The following is an 18,777-nucleotide window of genomic DNA, read 5'->3' as shown; positions in this document are numbered from 1 at the left end:
TGTATCTCTGTGCCTTCCTCAATCCCAATAATTCTTAAATTTGGTCTTTTCATGATGTCCCATAGTTCTTGGAGATTCTGTTCATGATTTCGTATCATCTTCTCTGTTTGGACAACTTTATTTTCAAGATTAAATATTTTGTCTTTGTTGTCTGAGGTTCTGTCTTCCAAGTGGTCTAGTCTTTTAGTGATGCTTTCCATTGAGTTTTTTATTTGGTTTATATTGTTTCCTTCATTTCAAGGATTTCCATTTGGTTTTTTTTTTTTTTTTTTTTTTGGAGAATCTCTATCTCTTTGTTGAAATGAACTTTTGCTTCCTGTAGTTGCTCTTTCAGCTTATTGGTATTATCATTCATTGCCTGCATTTCCTCTCTAATTCATCCTTTGCTTCGCAAATCATCTTAATCATGTATGATCTGAAGTCCTTTTCTGACATTTCTTCTAACATACTGTCATTGGATTCTGTTAATATAGAATCTTGATTTGTTTGGATCATTTTCTTCCCTTGGTTTTTCATATTGTTCATGTATCGTCCCCTGTAGCAGTGCAGATCTGGGGTATTGCAGATTTCCCCCTATAGCCTTATAGCGGCCCTATAGGTTTCCAAAACCTTTTCTTTAAGGGAAGATCAATATTAGCCATGCCCAATTCAGACACTATGCAATCATAGACCAAATAGCCACTATGAGGACAATAACAAAATTGTCATAATAAACAGAATGAGTTCAAATATTATCTTCAGTAAAACAAACAGATTTGCAATAAGGTCTGCAGTTTCTAATGGAGGACAAAGAGGATGCAGAGGGATGTAGAATGTGGCTGTTAATGGGATAAGAAAAGAATATACAGAAGTTCTAGATAATAGAAAGGGTGAGAGTGTAATCAAAAGAAATGGATGTTAGCATGCAAAAAAGGGAGAAAGAGACTCTGAGGGAACAGGTAAGCAAAAGGAAAAGAGAGCAAGAAAAGTAAAGAGATAAAAGCTTAACATTTTTCAATAAGGAGAAAAAAGAAAATCTATAGTATAGCAGTCATATAGTAATGAAACCTCCCAGTGTTCAGTAGCCTGATGCATGAGAGGTACCTGACAATGAGCTTCAAGTCTCCAGCAGGCATCTCAGGATGGGATTTGCCCCACCTAAAGATCTGAGCTGCGGCTTCCAGGATAATCCAAGATGGCCGCTCTGGCTTCCAAATGTGTTGGCAAATGGGGAGCTGCAGCTCAGGGTGTGGATGTGGTCAGCTGGAGGTCCTGGAGGCAGGGTGTGATTGGTCAGGGGGGGTCCTAAAGGTTGGGTGTTTGGCGTGGTTGCAGGATCCTGGAGACCAGGTGCAATCAGTCGGTCTGGGGTCCCGGTGATAGGGCGCAGTCAGTTGGTCTGGGGGTCCTGGCAGCAGGGAGCAGTCAGTCAATGTGAGGGTCCTAGAGGCAGGGAGTGATCGGTCGGGCTGAGGGCTCCTGGAGACGGGACTCAGTCGGTCTGGCCAGGGGTCCTACGGGGCCTGGCTGTTGTCTCTAAGTGGTGGCAGCCACGTGTAACCAAACCTGCAGGTACTGTAACAATGAACTTTGCGCAACAGCAGGCTGCTGGTGCTCCACTGGCGGTCAGCGATCAGTTTGCTGACTGTTGTCTGACAATCGGGAGGTGAACCTTGTACATTGGGTGACGGATAGGTGTAAGGCAGGTGATGGACAGGCGAGAGGCAGGCAAATGGCAGATGATAGGTGCCTGACAGTGAGTAATCTGCACTCAAAAAAGGCGTCGATATGCTGACAGATTGCAGGTCATCACAGCAGACAAATGGGGTAAACAGCAGGGGATCGAAAAGCAGCAAAAACTGCCTCGCCAAGAAACAGATATCCTCTGCTTGAAACCGGAGTTACGGAGTGACAAGGAATGCAGCCTCCCTCTTGTCTGCCATCTTGGATCTCCTATTCAATTCAGAAGAAGTTTTAACACATTCTTTTATTTTTAAAATTTTTTTATTTTTTTAATAATTATTTATTTAGCCTCAGCGTCACCGGGTTACCGAGTGCGCGGAGGACCAGGCTCGAGCTTGTCAATAAATGACTCTTTGTTGCTTGCAAAAAAAAAAAAAAAAAAAAATTATTATTTATTTATTTTTTACAAACTGCATTTTGATTCATTATACACAAATGGCGTATATCATTTCATTTCTATGGTTGTACATGATTGTAGATTTTATCATTCCTGTAATCATACATGTGCATAGGGTAATGATGTCTATCTCATTTCAGTTTTTCATACCCACCTCCCTCTCATTTATTTTACATAATCTAAAGTTTCTCCATTCTTCTCTCACTCCCCATCCCCCCATCCCCATTATATATCATCCTCCACTTATCAGGGAAAACATTTGGCCTTTGTTTTTTTTGGGATTGGCTTATTTCACTTAGCATGATATTCTCCAATTCCATCCATTTACTTGCAAATGCCATAATATTATTCTTCTATATGGATGAATAATATTCCATTGTGTATATATGCCACAGTTTCTTTATCCATTCATCTGTTGAAAGGCATCTAGAGGGATCCATAATCTAGCTGTTGTGAATTGAGCTGCTATAAACATTGATGTGGCTGCATTACTCCTTTATGGTAATTTTAAGTCTTTTGAGGAGTGAGATAACTAGGTCAAAAAGTGGGTTCGTTCCAAGTTTTCTGAGGATTCTCCACACTGCTTTCCAGAGTGGCTGCACCAATTTGCAACTCTACTAGCAATGTAAAAGTGTGCCTTTTTCTCCACATTCATGCCAACATCTATTATTGTTTGTGTTCTTGATAATAGCCATTCTAATAGGAATAAGATGAAATCTTATAATTTGCATTTCTCTAATTACTAGAGATTATGAGCACTTTTTCCTATATTTGTTGATCACCTGTATATCTTCTTCTGTAGTGTCTGCCCAGTTCCTTGGCCCATTTGTTGATTGGGTTCTTTGAATTTTTGGTGTAAAGTTTTGTAAGTTCTTTATAAATTTTGGAGATAAGTGCTCTATCTGAAGTGCATGTGGAAAATATTTTCTCCCACTCTGTGGGCTCTCCCTTCACATTATTGATTGTATCCTTTGCTGAGAAAAAGCTTTTTAGTTTGAATTCCATCCTATTTATTGATTTCTTGTGCTTTGGGAGTCTTATTAAGGAAGTCTGATCCTAAGACAACATGATGAAGATTCAGGCCTACTTTTTTTTCTATTTGATGCAGGTCTCTGGTCTAATTTCTAAGTCCTTGATCCATTTTGAGTTGAGTTTTGTTCAGGGTGAGAGATAGAGGTTTAATTTCATTTTACTGCATATGGATTTCCAGTATTCCCAGCACCATTTGTTGAACAGGCTATCTTTTCTCCATTGCATGTTTTTGACTCCTTTATCTAGTATTAGGTAACTATTTATGTGGGTTTGTCTCTGTCTTCTATTCTGTACCATTGGTCTATCTGTCTGTTTTGGTGCCAATACCATGCTGTTTTTGTTACTATTGCTCTGTAGTATAGTTTAAGGTCTGGTATTGTGATAACTCCAGCTTCACTTTTTCTCCTCAGGATTGTTTTGGCTATTTGAGATCTCTTATTCTTCCAGATAAAGTTCATGATTGCTTTCTCTATTTTTATGAGGAATGTCATTGGGAATTTAATTGGAATTGCATTGAATCTGTACAGTGCCTTTGGTAGAATGACCATTTTGACAATATTAATTCTACCTATCCAAGAACATGGGAGATCTTTCCATCTTCTAAGGTTTTCTTCAATTTCTTTCTTTAGTGTTCTGTAGTTTTCACTGTAGAGCTCTTTCACCTCTTTTGTTAGATTGATTCCCAAGTATTTTATTTATTTAATATTTTTGAGGCTAAGGTGAATGGAGTGGCTTTCCTAATTTCTCTTTGAGAGGATTTATCACTTATGAATACAAATGCATCAGATTTATGCATATTGATTTCATATCCTGCTACTCTGCTGAATTCATTTATTAGTTCTAGAAGTTTTCTAGTGGAGTTTTTTGAATCCTCTAAGTATAGAATCATGTCTTTGGCATATAGTGACAGCTTGAGTTCTTCTTTTCCTATTTGTATTGCTTTAATTTCTTTGGTCTGTCTTATTGCTCTGGCTAGTGTTTCAAGGATGATGTTGAATAGAAGTGGTGAAAGAGGGCATCCCTGTCTTCCAGGTTTTAGAGGGAATACTTTTAGGTTTTCTCCATTAAGAATGATGTTGGCTGTGGGCTTAGCATAGATAGTCTTTACAATATTGAGGTATGTTCCTACTATCCCTGTTTTTTCTAGCACTTTAATCAATGAAGGGTTGTTGTATTTTCTCAAATGCTTTCTCAGCATCTATTGAAATAATCATATGTTTCTTAACTTTAAGTCTATTGATGTGATGAATTACGTTTATTGATTTCCGGACGTTGAAACAACCTTGCTTCCCTGGGATAAACCCTACTTGATTGTGGTGCACTATCTTTTTAATATATTTTTGTATGCAATTTGCCATATTTTGTTAAGGATTTTTGCATCTATGTTCATCAGGGATATTGGTGTAAAGTTTTCTTTCCTTGATAATTATTTGTCTGATTTTGGTATCAGAGTGATACTAGCCTCATAGAATGAGTTTGGAAGTGTTCCCTCCTTTTCTGTTTCCTGGAATACTTTTAGGAGTATTGTATTAGTTCTTCTTTAAAGGTCTTGTAGAATTTGAGAATCCATCTGGTCCTGGGCTTTTCTTGGTTGGTAGGCTTTTGATGGCTTTTTCTATTTTGGTGCTTGAAATTGATCTGTTTAAATTGTGTACATCTTCCTGATTCAGTGTGGGAGTATCATATGTTTCTAAAAATTTGTCAATGTCTTTGATGTTTTCTATTTTGTTGGAATATAGATTTTCAAAGTATCTTTGAATTATGTTATGTATTTCAATGGTGGCTGTCGTGATATTTCCTTTTTCATCACAAACTCTAGTAATTTGAGTTTTCTCTCTCCTTCTCTTCATTAGTGTAGCTAAGGGTTTATCAATTTTGTTTACTTTTTCAAAGAACCAATTTTTTGTTTTGTCAATTTTTTGTATTGTTTCTCTTGTTTCAATTTCTTTGATTTCAGCTCTGATTTTAATTGTTTCCTGTCTTCTATTTTTGGTGTTGATCTGTTCTTTTTCTAGGGCTTTGAGATGTAATGTTAGGTCATTTAGTTGTTGACTTTTTATTTTTTTAATGTATGAGCTCAATGCAATGAACTTTCCTCTTAGACTGCTTTCATAGTTTTCCAGAGATTTTGATATGTTGTGTCATTGTTCTCATTTACCTCTAAGAATTTTTTTTATTTCTTTCCTGATGTCTTCAGTTATCATTGCAGCATTCAATAGCATATTATTTAGTCTTCAGGTGAAGGAGTAGTTTTTGTTTGTTATTTTGTCATTGATTTCTAATTGCATTCCATAATGGTCTGATAGGATACAAGGTAGTATCTCTATTTTTTTGTATTTACTAATGGCTTCTTTGTGACATAGCATATGGTTTATTTTGGAGAAGGATCCATGAATTGCTGAGAAGAAAGTATATTTGGTCAATGATGGATGAAATACTCTATAAATGTCCATTAAATATATATCATTGATTGTATTATTTAGTTCAATAGTTTCTTTGTTCAGTTTTTGTTTGGAGGATCTATCCAGTGGTGAGAGCAGTGTGTTAAAGTCCCCCACTATTATTATGTTTTGATCTATTTAATTCTTAAATTGAGAAGGGTTTGTTTGATGTACATAGATGCTCCATTGTTTGGGGCATAAATATTTAAAATTGTTATGTCTTGCTGATTTATGCTTCTCTCAAGTAGTATGAAATGTCCTTCTTTATCCCTTCTGATTAACTTAGGTTTGAAGTCTACTTTATAAGATATGAGGATGGAGAACCTGCCTTTTTTTACTGAGTCCATGTGCATGGTATGTTTTTCCCCATCATTTCACCTTTACTCTGTGGATGTCTTTTTCCATAAGGTGAATCTCTTGAAGGCAGTATACTGTTGGGTCTTTCTTTTTAATCTAATCTGCCAGTCTATGTCTTTTGATTGTTGAGTTTAGGCCATTTACATTCAAGGTTATTATTGTGATATACCTTGTATTCATGGTCATTTTGGCTTATTTTTAGTTTTTAACTTGACTTGGTTTCTCCTTTGATTGGTTTTTCCTTTAGGGTAGTTCCTCCCTTTGCTGACTGGTATTTTTTTTTTTTTTTTCACTTCCTCCTCATGAAATATTTTGCTGAGAATGTTCTATAGTGTAGGCTTTCTATTTGTGAATTGTTTTAACTTTTGTTTATCGTGGAAATATTTTATTTCATCGTCAAATCTGAGGGTTAGTTTTGCTGGGTATAGAATTCTTGGTTGGCATCCATGTTCTTTCAGAGCTTGAAATATATTATTCCAGGCCCTTCTTGCTTTTAGGGTCTGAGCTGAGAAATCTGCTGACATCTGTATTGGTTTCCCCTTATAAGTAATCTGATACTTTTCTCTCGCAGCCTTTACAATCCTATTGTTATCCTGTATGTGAGGTGTTTTCATTATAATGTGTCTTGGTGTGGATGTGTTGTAATTTTGTGCACTTGGTGTTCTGTAAGCCTCTTATATTTGATTTTCCATTTCATTTTTCAGGTTTGGGAAATTTTCTGATATTATTTCATTGAACAGGTTGTTCATTATTCATTTGGTTTATATCTCTGTTCCTTCCTCAATCCCAATAATTCTTAAATTTCATCTTTTCATGATATCCCATAATTCTTGGAGGTTCCGTTCATAATTTCTTAACATCATCTCAGTTTTTTCAGCTTTATTTTCAAGATTAAATATTTTGGGTTGGGGATATAGCTCAGTTGGTAGAGTGCTTGCCTTGTAAGCACAAGGCCCTGGGTTCAAATCCCCAGCACCACAAAAAAAAAAAAAAAAAAAAAGATTAAATATTTCGTCTTCATTGTCTGAGATTCTCTCTTCCATGAGATCTATTCTGTTGGTGATGCTTTCTATTGAGTTTTTAATTTGGTTTATTATTTCTTTCATTTCAAATATTTTTTTTTTTTCAGAATCTCTATCTCTTTATTGAAGTGTTCTTTTGCTTCCTGCATTTGCTCTTTTAACTGTTTATTGGAATGATCATGCATTGGCTGCATTTGCTCTCTTATCTCGTCTTTTGCTTCACAGATCATTTTAAGTATGCAGATTCTAAACTCTTTTTCTGTCATTTCTACTGCCATGTTGTCATTGGATTCTATCTTGGTTTTTTAGGGACACTTTCTTCCCCTGTTTTTTTCATATTGTTTCTGTATATTCCTCTCTTAACAGTGAAGATCTGAGGTACTGAAGTTTCCCCGCTGCAGGCTTATTATGACCCTGCAGTTTTCCAGGACCTCCCCTTTGAAGGGGAGATCAATATTAGTAGCACTCAATACAGAGAAAATGCAGCCCTGAACCAGATAGCCCCTATGAAGACTTTAACATTATTGTAATAAACAGGATGAGTTTGATTATTATTTACAGTATTTCTAGTAGTGAATGAAGAGGATGGAGAAGGGTGTAGGATGTAATTGAGTAAATAGAGGTACCTGTAAAAGGGCCTTCATTCTCCTATAGGTGTCTCAGGAAGGGAGCTGCCCTTCCAGTGATGTTGGTCATGCCCTCAGGAATAATTCAAAATGCCTGCCCCCAGCCTCCAAAGAAGTTGGGGAATCCCAGCGAGGGCACCCCCGAGTCAGCGTAGTGGCAGGGGTGGGCGTGCACGACGTCCTTGTCTAACACATTCTAGGTAGTTGACACTCAATTTTTGTATAATTATTTGCTGTTCTTATAAAAATTAGTGGAATTTTTTTTTTAGTAAAAGAATAGCAAAGTTTATTAGAAGAGCTAGGAAAAGCAGATGCTCTCAAGGGATAGAATGGGTCTCCCTCAGAGAGGACCTTAGGTTTTTCCATTTTAAAAGTTTAGTTCCCCTTCTTTATAAAGTTCCCTCCCTTGCTAGACTGTTCTGTTACTTTTCAGCATCCAAATGAGTTTCTTAAGAAGAATGCTTTTGAAATTTGTTTTTGCAAAAAGGAAAGAAGATATATAGAAGGATTTATCAGTGACTTTTCTAGAGACCACATGGTCAACAACACATACTGTCAAAGTCTATCTTTTCTTTAAACTTGTGGTAGTTATAATCTTTGTGATAGTTATAATCTTTTTAAAAACAGCAGCACCCTTTCTTTTGGATAGAAACTAACTCAAAATCCTAAAAATAGAAAACCTATCTAGATAAAGGAATTGGAGGACCGTTTTACTACCATAGTCTTCCAGGAAACAGAGTTTGTTAACTACTGCTGTGTGGCTCCTGGAAAAGCAAAATGCCTGTTTTTCCTTTGCTCTCATACCACAATTAACCAAAAGACTTCTCTGACCTTAAAAGATATGGAACTTTCTCCCCACCAGAAAGCAAGCAGTTGTGCAGTGGATACCTGGGTGTCCTCTAATTCATTTCAGTTCTGATACTATGCACCTGGAGATAGCATCAGATCCCATAAGGTGAGGGCTCAGTCCCTAGGCTCCCTCCCCTGCAGTTTAGATGCCAGTGAAGTCTCTGGTTGTCTTATCCATGCTTCTGACCCACAAGCTATAAATTGGGGTTCCCACAACTTCTTCCTTGGGTTTGATTAATTTGCTGAAGTGGCTCACAGAACTCAGGGAAGCATATTTGCTACTTTTTTTTTAATTTAAAGGATATTACCAGGGGCTCAGATGCATAGGGTAATGCATGGAGCTTCCATGTCATCTCTGGGTGTGTCACTCTCTAGGAACCTCCATGTGCTCCTCTATCTGGAGCCCTCTGAATCCAGTCCTCTTGGGTTTTTATAGAGATTTTATTACATAGGCATGATTGCTAATAGACTGGGTGGGGAAACTCAGTGAGGCCTGTGTATTTAGATTCTCCTTGGTGTCTCTGTGCAGTGTTCCCTTCTCTAGGGTATGTGACAAGACCCCTGGAATAAGGAAGGTCTTACTTAGTAACACCTGTCAGACAAGTTTGGTCAGAGAATTTCTTTACAGCCAGTTCTAAGACAAAAAGGCAAGGGAAGATTAGAGTATCTGTGATCTGCCTTGGGGAAGAGAAATTCTCATTTCTATGACCTGCCTCAGGGAGGAATTTATAAGCCAGGAACTGTAGATGTAAACCAAGAAATATATATCATAATGTCACAACTGTATGACAGCAAGCTGCATTCCCACTTTACACAGCCTCTACTTTTTAATAACTCTGAGACTCAAGGTTAATGGAACTTTCATGTGTGAGAATGCTAATTTCTTGAGGGATAAAATAGTATGTATTTTGGCCCTCTCTTCCTAACTTGATTCTTAATGACTTGGTACACTTTTGGATGTACTTGGTCTGTCCTTTCTAAGTACCTAGCTATAGAGTATAAAGAGAGAAGCATCCTGATGACACAACTTCACTGCAACAAACTAGGAGTCCTCACGACTGGCCTATTAATTGCTTTTGGAAAGAAGGACTGTAAATCAGTTGTTCAAAGTCAAATCATCTTGATGCTTAGATATTTCCTTAATATTGACTTCAGCCTTATGTAACTAGTCAGATACCAATAGGATTTTATAATCAATTTGTCTTGAAGTGCAGTGTAGGTTCATAGGAGTAGAAACTCATGTTCACTTTTGTTGTCTGTATTTGGAGAGGAGTTCCTTGGGAACAAATATTGTGAAGATGTTTCAGAGAATCTTGTTCATTGTGGAGTGTTTTCTCCCAGCTTTTGATCAGGAATCATATTCAACCTACTAACTTAGTCTTAAATTCTCACTGGAGTTCCACCCCTCACAGCTTATAGGGACAGTGAGTAGAGTGTACAAGTGGTAAGTGTGGGCTCTTCGAGCCGACTGCATGGGCTCCAATCTTGACCTGCTACTCATTAGATCTGTGTCCTGAAGAAGTTGCCGAACTTCCCAGTGTCTTGGTTTGCATATCTGTAGAATAGTCTCCACTATGTAAATAATGTAGGATAGTGTGTTTACATAGTAAGTACTCAATAAATTGATGATGATGATGATTGTTACCATCATTATCACTGTTGGGGCCCTAGTAGAATAGCTCCGATTCTATTTTGGTGGGGGAACAAGCTGAGGATATGTGATTTTTCTAGACAGTGTCTCATTTCCAAGCTCCTTGCTACTCATGTTATTGAGAAGTTTTAGCTATTTTAGCACTGTTCATGGCTATTTTGTACTGACTTTCAGTTAGGATGAAGACAAATTTTCTTAAACTTTCTGACCTTTTGCTGATCAGAGTCTTTCTGTTGTTTTGTTTTTGAACTATCAGTCCTTCCCCATCAACCTTTCTTCGTTTTAATTAATATAGAATGGATATTGGTTTAATCATCATTTTCTCTAGGCTACAAAATATGCCATTTTGTATTTAGTTGATATTTCTTTATATCTTGAAACCTATAAATATCCTTTTCTCAAAAGTCACATTATTTAAATGGATATTTGTAAAAATTTTTGAAGTATTGATTTTGACTTTAAAAAATTTTCCCTTGCCAAAGATGCATTCAGTTTACATAAACATTTTAAAAATCCAATTGTATCTTAGAAGTTAGTTATTTTATTTTGTTCTAATTAGGCCTTTATCTGCTACAGTGAACAAATTCAAATATTCTAGAAAAGAAAAGGTGGGAGGGGAGGGCGGCAGTGGGCAGCAATCACAGTCTTGCTCACTGTCTTAGCTGGGAGAACAGAATTCCATCTTCTGTGGGCTTTTTAAGTACAAGACAGTTACCAGAGAAAGAAAGCTGCTTATTGTTATTATACAAGGCAAAATTGTATCTGACAGAACATTCTTAAAACCCGCAAGTCGAGATTTTTGTAGAGCTTCTCCTCGCTCCTTGGATATGTTCGCAATGTCCATTCAGGGATTAGGCAACGCCCAGGATCTTGATTTTTTTCCCAATAATGCAAGTAATAAATCAGATGGAATGTGTGCTTATTTTATTTTATTGCACATTTAATATGAGATTTATCCTCGTAACACATTTTAAGAGTTCAGAACAATGTTATTAACTATAGGCACTATGTTGGAAACAGATCCCTAAAGCTTATTCATCTTGTGGAACTGAAACTTCATACCTGTTGATTAGCAACTCCCTATGTCCCCTTCTCTCTGTCCACTGGAAACCATCATTTTACTGTCTTCTATGAGTTTGATGAGACTTGTTGGAAAATTGCCCATGGAAGAAAGTAACAGGACTTAAAAAAAAAAAAAAAGAGGAGATGAAGAATATGGTAGGATCATATGCTTTCCCTAAATATTGACTGTGTTATGACAGAAACAAAAACAAAAACAAAAACAAAAAAACTTAAGTGATAGAAAGATAGATAGATAGAGAACTAACATTACAACTAAAACTCTACTTTTGTAAATAAGTTCTTTTTGGTAAATTGTAAATAGAGTGATTGTTTTAGGCCATTACTAGGAAAAAAATCAAAAAGTTCTTTGTGCCTGCCTTCTCTCTGAACAGACCCTGAAAACAGCTCGAGGAGAGGGAGTCTAAAGCATCTTTCATTGTAGGTTTTATAAGTGTTATGTGTCAAATGCAACTTTTACTTTGGAGATTTTTTTCTCTGTATTGTTGGCCTTTTGTACAAATCTAAAGTCTTTAAGGACCATATTTTCATATTTACTTCCTAAAACAACTGTAGGGCAGACAAGAGACTTCTTAGATATGATAGATAATATTAAATGGGAGAGTGAACCCAGAGAAGGGAAAATGCTTAAATAGCAGTATGGGTAAAAAGCAAGGTACATCTTTTATTTAAGGACAAAATTTTTGTTAGGTGAAATACAGTGAAAGTGTTTGATATTTCTTATGAAGTGAGTATTTTTGAATAATCACTTCATAATTCGTTTTTGTCATTTAAAATCATCTAGTGTAGAATTTAAACTACAGATGTCTGAGAATTTTAATACACTTTTTTCTCTTCAAATAAATGTCATTCTTTTATACTGTACTGATAAACCCATACCGCTGGTATTTTTGGTCACATCGTAGGTAGTGCAATACAATGAGTAAAAGCTGGGTTCTTGGCTCAGATGGTTTGGGGTATAAATGTAATTCTACCCCTTATTAGCTGTATATACTTGGACAATTTACTTACCTTTCTTTTTTTATTTTTTTATTTTTTTTGAACACAGGGCCACTTTTCTGAGCCACATCCCCTGTCTTTTGTTGTATTTTATTTAAAGACAGGGTCTTGCCAAATTGGTTAGGGCCTCATTAAGTTGCTGAAGCTGGCTTTAGAACTCAAGATCCTCTTGTCTCAGCCTCCTGAGCCACTGGGATTATACACATGAGCCACTGCGCTTGGCCTTACTTTTCTATTTGTTTTTCCTTATTCATACTTACCTCTTTTTGGTATTTGTATATATTTTGTATGGTGCTTAGTACATAGAACAAATGTTTATGATTATTTCAAATTTAGCAACTTATTCTCAGATCCTCAAATTGTATAAAAATATATTGTTTTTCTTTTAATGCTGTGACTTTTAAGAATTTCTGTAATTTATTAGGTCTTGGTATCAAAATAGTTTTTGGAGAAACACTTCATTAATGTTATGATTGAATAATTGAATATAATAGCCATATAACTATACAAGTGAATTCCTGGGGATCCACTTCTCAGTAATTAGATTTAATATATTAGTATACTTGTGTATATTTGAGAAAAAGTGTATTCATTGTATTTTAAAAGATTCAACAATCCCACATATATTTCTGAAGCATCATCCATATGCCGGTACTATTCTAGTTGTTGAGGATTACCATAGAGAGTCACTAAGTTTACCCTCAGAGGAGGTGGGGAACAAGTAGGGCTTAAAACACATGTAATTTTTTTTAGTGAAATTGTAAAAATATTAATGTAAATTATGTTGTCTTCATAGTCAGATATAATTACTTGTGCCCAAGAAGTGGAAATTATGATAAAACAGTTAGGAGCCCAATTGGAACATTTAAAATCCACTATAAAATCAAGAACAGCTGTTCCAACATCACAAGTCTTTGTAAGTATTTGTCATCAACTTTGACTTTATTAAGGGTGAATTTCTTAAGTCCTGTAAAATTGGATCAGAAGTTCTTATAATTACATTCAGTTATTTAACATAACAGTTTTATATAAGTCAATCCTGTTCTTTATGGTTATTTTATAGTAGCATCTGCTATATGTTGGATGAGAGCATTCTCCTGAGCAATTGCTGCTAAAGTAAATGCAGATCTACAGTGTGATAATATTAGTATTGGCTATGATAACAGAATTAAAATAATCCACAGTATAGTGTTGGAAATGTATTCATAGTAGCTGGTCAGAAGTTGCCTCTAGCACAGAGGTGATGTCACTTGTGACCTTTCTAAGAAAGATAATACTCTCTTTGTTTACCAGGAATGCTCTTCTATTGACTTTCTGATTCTCTGCACTATTTCTTGAATGAACTCAACAGCCCTTATCTGAACAAGCAGGTTTAAAAGGTGCATGCATATTGTATAGACCATTTGAGACTCTTCTACCTTCTGCAGTCATTCTCAATGTTTGTTTTTTTGTTTTTTGTTTTTTGGTGGTGCTGGGGATTAAACCCAGGGCTAGTGCATGCTAGGCAAGCACTCTACCAACTGAGCTATATCTCCAGCCCCTCAATGTTTATTTTTAAAAACAAAGAAACCAAAGGCTAAGTTGTTCAGCTTATATACAGGGCCTGATAGATTTTTCATTGGTTCTGTAAATTAGTAATCTTTATTGTGAGTAAAAGACATCTTATTTCACTGATCAAAAATCTTTAATTTGCAGCTCACAAAGATGCCCTAAGATATCTCTATACTTTCCAGACTCTTGAATCATGATTAGGCCAGATAAATCTACTATAATGAGTCACAATATTTAGCTTTTTTTTTTTTTTTTTGCAGTGCTGGGGATCAAACCCAGGGCCTTGTGCTTGTAAGGCAAGCACTTTACCGACTGAGCTATCTCCTCAGCCCTAACATTTAGTTTTTTAAAAAACAAGTGTATTTATTCTTCCCTTAACCTTTTGAGGTGAAATGTCCATAAGTTTTTCTTAAGTTGTCAAATGTGTGTGACTTTTTGAGTGAATTAACTTTATAACAATCATACCAAAATAAAATGCTTTGAAATAAAATGAGTTTATTTTCTCATAATTTATGAGTCAGGTTTCTGTCTAGTCTCTTGTCTAGTTCCCTGAGATTTTTGCTTGACTTAAAGAAGAATTAATTTCTTTACAAATGACATTGTATTAATTTTTAAGAGTACAATGCTTTTATAATTTTATCACATAGTTATATTTTGAACTTTCTTCCTTCTTCCAGCCCATCTTCATTGCACTGGCCAGTCTGTGGACTAGCTTTCAGGATGAAACTGTTTTGATTAGTGTCCTCAGTAGTTTAACCAGTCACCTGGAGCCGTTCCTGGGTACTCATGAACTTCTCTTTCCTGACAAAATAATGCAAAGACTTCTTGATGATGTGACAGTGAAAACAGATGTGTGTAGAATAAAAGAACATATGGGTAATGGAAACCATTATTTTCTCCTCTTTGTTTTAAATTACCTCTAGAATTAAGTCACTCTTTTGTCTTAAATTTTTGATGTTACATCTTTCTGTTAAAGTATTAGACATCTTTTTTGATTGTAAAATACTAATGCTCATTATAGAACATGTGGCAAACAGAATATGTCAACTGGATATCTTACTATCTGGCAATAACCACTCCCAGTGTTATTCTTCATGTTTTGGTTAACAATGATTTTCTGTGTGACTGTGTTTCTATCATAGAATTAGTGATTTTGTTATTGATATGTAATAGAAAAGGATATTAATCCTTACTGTATTTGGTATAAATAAAGCTCTAGTTTTTAGAACATTATTTGCTCTATATCTACTTTAAATTCATGTTGAAAATTTATAAACTGATAAATTTTAGCCCTTTAAAGTTAATTGGGCTTCGGTCCTTCAAGAGATGCATTAGGTTTGTGAGAATCAAGTTTTTGTCAGGAAAAGAACAAAATGATAAGAAAATGTTTATAATGAGTTAATATTGATTTATTTGGAAAATTTAGTCTTCTCATTGAATGAAAGCTTTTCCTATCTTATTCTTTCATTTTAGAAGATAGAGTGTGTTTGACAGACTTCAGAAAACTGGAATGGCTTTTCCCAGAAACAATAGCAAATTTTGAGAAATTGTTAATTCAATATCGGGGATTTTGTGGTTACACATTTGCTACAACAGATGGTCTTCTCCTTCCAGGTATATTATTGAAAATAATATTGTTCCCCCTTACCCATTTTTTTCTCTGTATGAAAAACTTTGTTTTTTGTTTGTTTGTTTGTTTATTTTTTTATTTTTTTTGTTTTTTTTCCCTCTTCTCTAAGCCCATCTTCATTGCACTAGCCAACCTGTGGGCTAGCTTTCAGGATAAAACAGTTTTGATTAGCATCCTCTGTAGTTTAACCAGTTACTTGACATTGTCACTGACTTATTCATATTTTGAAACTGAATGAAATCAGATGGTGAACTCTAGGAAAGGAGCTACAAAAATGATCCAGACAGTATCTTTGTCTTGAAGGTGCCTAGAGTATAATTTGGTACACTGACATGAACAAGAGACTTTAAATGATAATAGAATATGTATACAGAATGAGTATTTCTTAGCTGAAATGCTTGGATTTTGGAACATTTGCATATATATAATGAGATATCTTGGGGATGAGACCCAGCAAAATACAGAATTCATTTGTGTTCCCATGTATCATGAACACATAATCTGACAGAAATCTTGGTGGGCCTGTGTTTTGATCATGACCCATCATATGAATTTAGGTGTAGAATTTTACACTTGTGACATAGTATTGGCATTCAAAAAGTTTCAGATTTTGGAGCATTTCAGGTTTTGAATTTTCAGATTGGGGATGCTCAACTTGTATTATAAAATGTGAACACTATAGCACCATAGAAAGGGAATAATTCAATGCCCACTGAAGGATTCCAGAAATGTCACATAGAATTACTAAAAATATATCATCTTCCAAAGTAATTACTCAAAGAGCAGTACCTAATGACTCATGAATTTATTTAAAAATACTCTTGAAACTCTGTAATTATATTTCATTAACATAGATCAGGATTTCCATCTAAGATCCTACTAAAGAAGCAGCTAATATATTATCAAGTGAAATTTCTCTCTATCATGTATGGGTTATTAGGGCTTCTCCAAAATAGAGTAAATGAGTCATTGAGATTAAATACATTACTATACAAAAAAATACTATGTAGACTGGCATGACCTATGAGCCAGGACTCAGGATGATTCAGGTTTCTTGTCTCAGTTTGTCTCAGGTAACCTTTAGCAAATCTTATGCCTTCTGTAAACTCAGTTTCTCCTTAGGAAAACAGAAAGAATCAAGAGATATGGATGGTACCATCCAGCTCCTAAGAACTATGTTTCTAAGAAAGAGAGAAATAGGAAAATAGAGGGGCTTGCAGGGCTGTGAGTTTCAGACACCCCCCTGAATGAGCTGGTCCTCATTACTTTTTCTGTATACTAAATTATTTCTGTTTACTACATTATTTTCTGGGCAGCAGCCACTTGCACTACCTCAGAGGGATTTGGTAGGACTTCTGCATTTGGGAGTGCAGACTATGTGGCTTAAAAGCCAAGATGGTGCTGGGTTACCAGTCATAGTCCTTTTTAGGTGACTTCACTGAATTCATTGCCTATCTGTCCCTCCTTCATACGACTCCAGCAGCAGTGGACTTTTTACTGTTCTTAAACATTCTTTTTTAAACAAAACAAAACAAAACAGGGTCCTGCTATGTTGTTCAGGCTGATCTTGAACTAGTGGGCTTAAGTAATCTTCCTGTCAGCTGAATTGCTGGGACTAGAGATCCACATTGGCCTGTTCTTGAACATTCTAAGTCCACTTTCACTTTGGAGCCTTTGTAATTGGGATTCCCTGGACCTGTAAAACTTCCCCTCAATCCCCTCATAACTGCATGCCTTCCTCCTTCACTTTATCAAGTCTTCCATAATTACCCAGTTTAAAATATCAATCTCATCCTCCTCTTTATTATGTGTTTAACTCCCCCCACACCCCCATAATGCTGGTCACACTTTGGGCTATGATATATTTCTGATTTGTTGAGAGCAGGGAATTTGTTTTCTTTCATATACTTAGTACCAAAAACTGAGTCAATAAATATTTGTTAAATAAATGAAAGAATAAATGAACAAGATAGTATCACTGCTGTCTGTATAATTTTTACAAACTATGTGAATATTTAATAATCTATAGAATCTTTTTACAGTGGGAAATATTTCATAGCATGCAATATTTGTGTTTTGCAAAAGATGTCCCATTTTTGTAGCTTTCATGGTTATTTTAAAAACATTCCTTTAGTAGTTAAAGTAGACTTGAAAAATCTGCTAAATGACTAGCTTTTCATAAGTAATTCTTAAATATCTTTCATCTAGATAGTGGATAGTACTTCTACGAAAAATACACTAAAACTGTACTTTTAAAAAAACTAAGAAATCATTATATTTCACATAAACTATCACAAATACATAATTTGAAGTTGTTAATTATAACATTTTAACAAAATAAAGCAATATGTTAAAATGGAATGTACTGGGAAGGGTTCATGGGTATATTGCCAACATGAATCACTTAATATTTCATACCTGATTCAATTCTTTTCCTCAATTTTAGGAAATCCAACAATTGGAATTTTGAAATATAAAGAGAAGTATTATACATTCAATACTAGAGATGCTGCATATTCATTTGCAGAAAATCCTGAAAACTATATTGATTTAATTAAAGGAAAAGCAAAAAAAAATGCAGAGTTAATTCAGCTTTTGGAACTTCATCAACAGTTTGAAACACTTGTTCCATATTCTCAGGTAAGCAAGATTAATATTTTAAGAATTTATGAAATTTAAGAGTATATTTTATTTAAAAGTTATACTTTATTTTAAAATAGTTTCCAAGTTCAGGCAGTGACAAGTACAGATTAGGGTCTTTATAGGTTATCTGAAAGGGATTCCCATCTGAGGATGGAAAATAATGGAATTCAGAAAGAATAATGAAAATAAGATACAGAGTCAAACTGATGAATTAACAGACTGGAAAACTCTGAAAGAGCATTTAATTGAATAGTTGAGACTATAGTATTTCTACATCTAAAATGAATGCAGCTCAGCACAGATAACATAGATGACAATGTATTTATTCTCAGAGTTGCAAAACAATTTAACAGCTTTAATTCCTAGTAGGTGAAAGACCACAAAATGAATCAAAAGATGTTTCTTGTATGCCTATGCCTGTTCTTTAATTCATTCATCGTATATTTAGCAAGCCACTTACTGTGTACCAGTAATTACTCATGGCACATGGAAATTGACTGCAAACAAAACAGATAAAAAGCCTGTGAGGAAATCACATTCTAATGCCATATTTTCTTATTTTTTTCTTTTTGACTCTCATCATCGTTCACCTTTTAATTCTTCATTTTGTCTCTCCTTTCTTTCATTGAGCTTTTAAACACACTAAAATAAAAACCATTTTGAAATAACATGATTTCAAATATTTAGTGTTTGCTTTTTTTTTTTTTTTTTAGGTACTGGGGATTGAACTCAGGAGCACTTACTGAACCACATCCCAGCCCTATTTTGTATTTTATT

At 35.1% G+C, this 18,777-nt stretch overlaps 1 protein-coding gene across 2 annotated transcripts in view; it reads left to right on the top strand.

Moving 5' to 3' along the window:
• Window positions 1-18,777, top strand: part of CFAP206 (cilia and flagella associated protein 206) — a 41,838-nt gene that overhangs the window by 11,904 nt on the left and 11,157 nt on the right. For both annotated transcript variants that reach the window (XM_079146969.1, XM_079146968.1), the window contains 4 exons: window positions 12,973-13,092; window positions 14,405-14,603; window positions 15,201-15,341; window positions 17,804-17,997. In XM_079146969.1, coding sequence (XP_079003095.1) covers window positions 12,973-13,092; window positions 14,405-14,603; window positions 15,201-15,341; window positions 17,804-17,997 — 654 coding nt within the window. The remainder of the gene's footprint in view (window positions 1-12,972; window positions 13,093-14,404; window positions 14,604-15,200; window positions 15,342-17,803; window positions 17,998-18,777) is intronic.

Source organism: Sciurus vulgaris (assembly GCF_902686455.1).
Source record: "Sciurus vulgaris genome assembly, chromosome: 7".
NCBI classification, from domain to species: Eukaryota; Metazoa; Chordata; class Mammalia; order Rodentia; family Sciuridae; genus Sciurus; species Sciurus vulgaris.
Note: the sequence above shows the minus strand (reverse complement) of the source record. Positions and strands in the feature narration are given on the sequence as shown.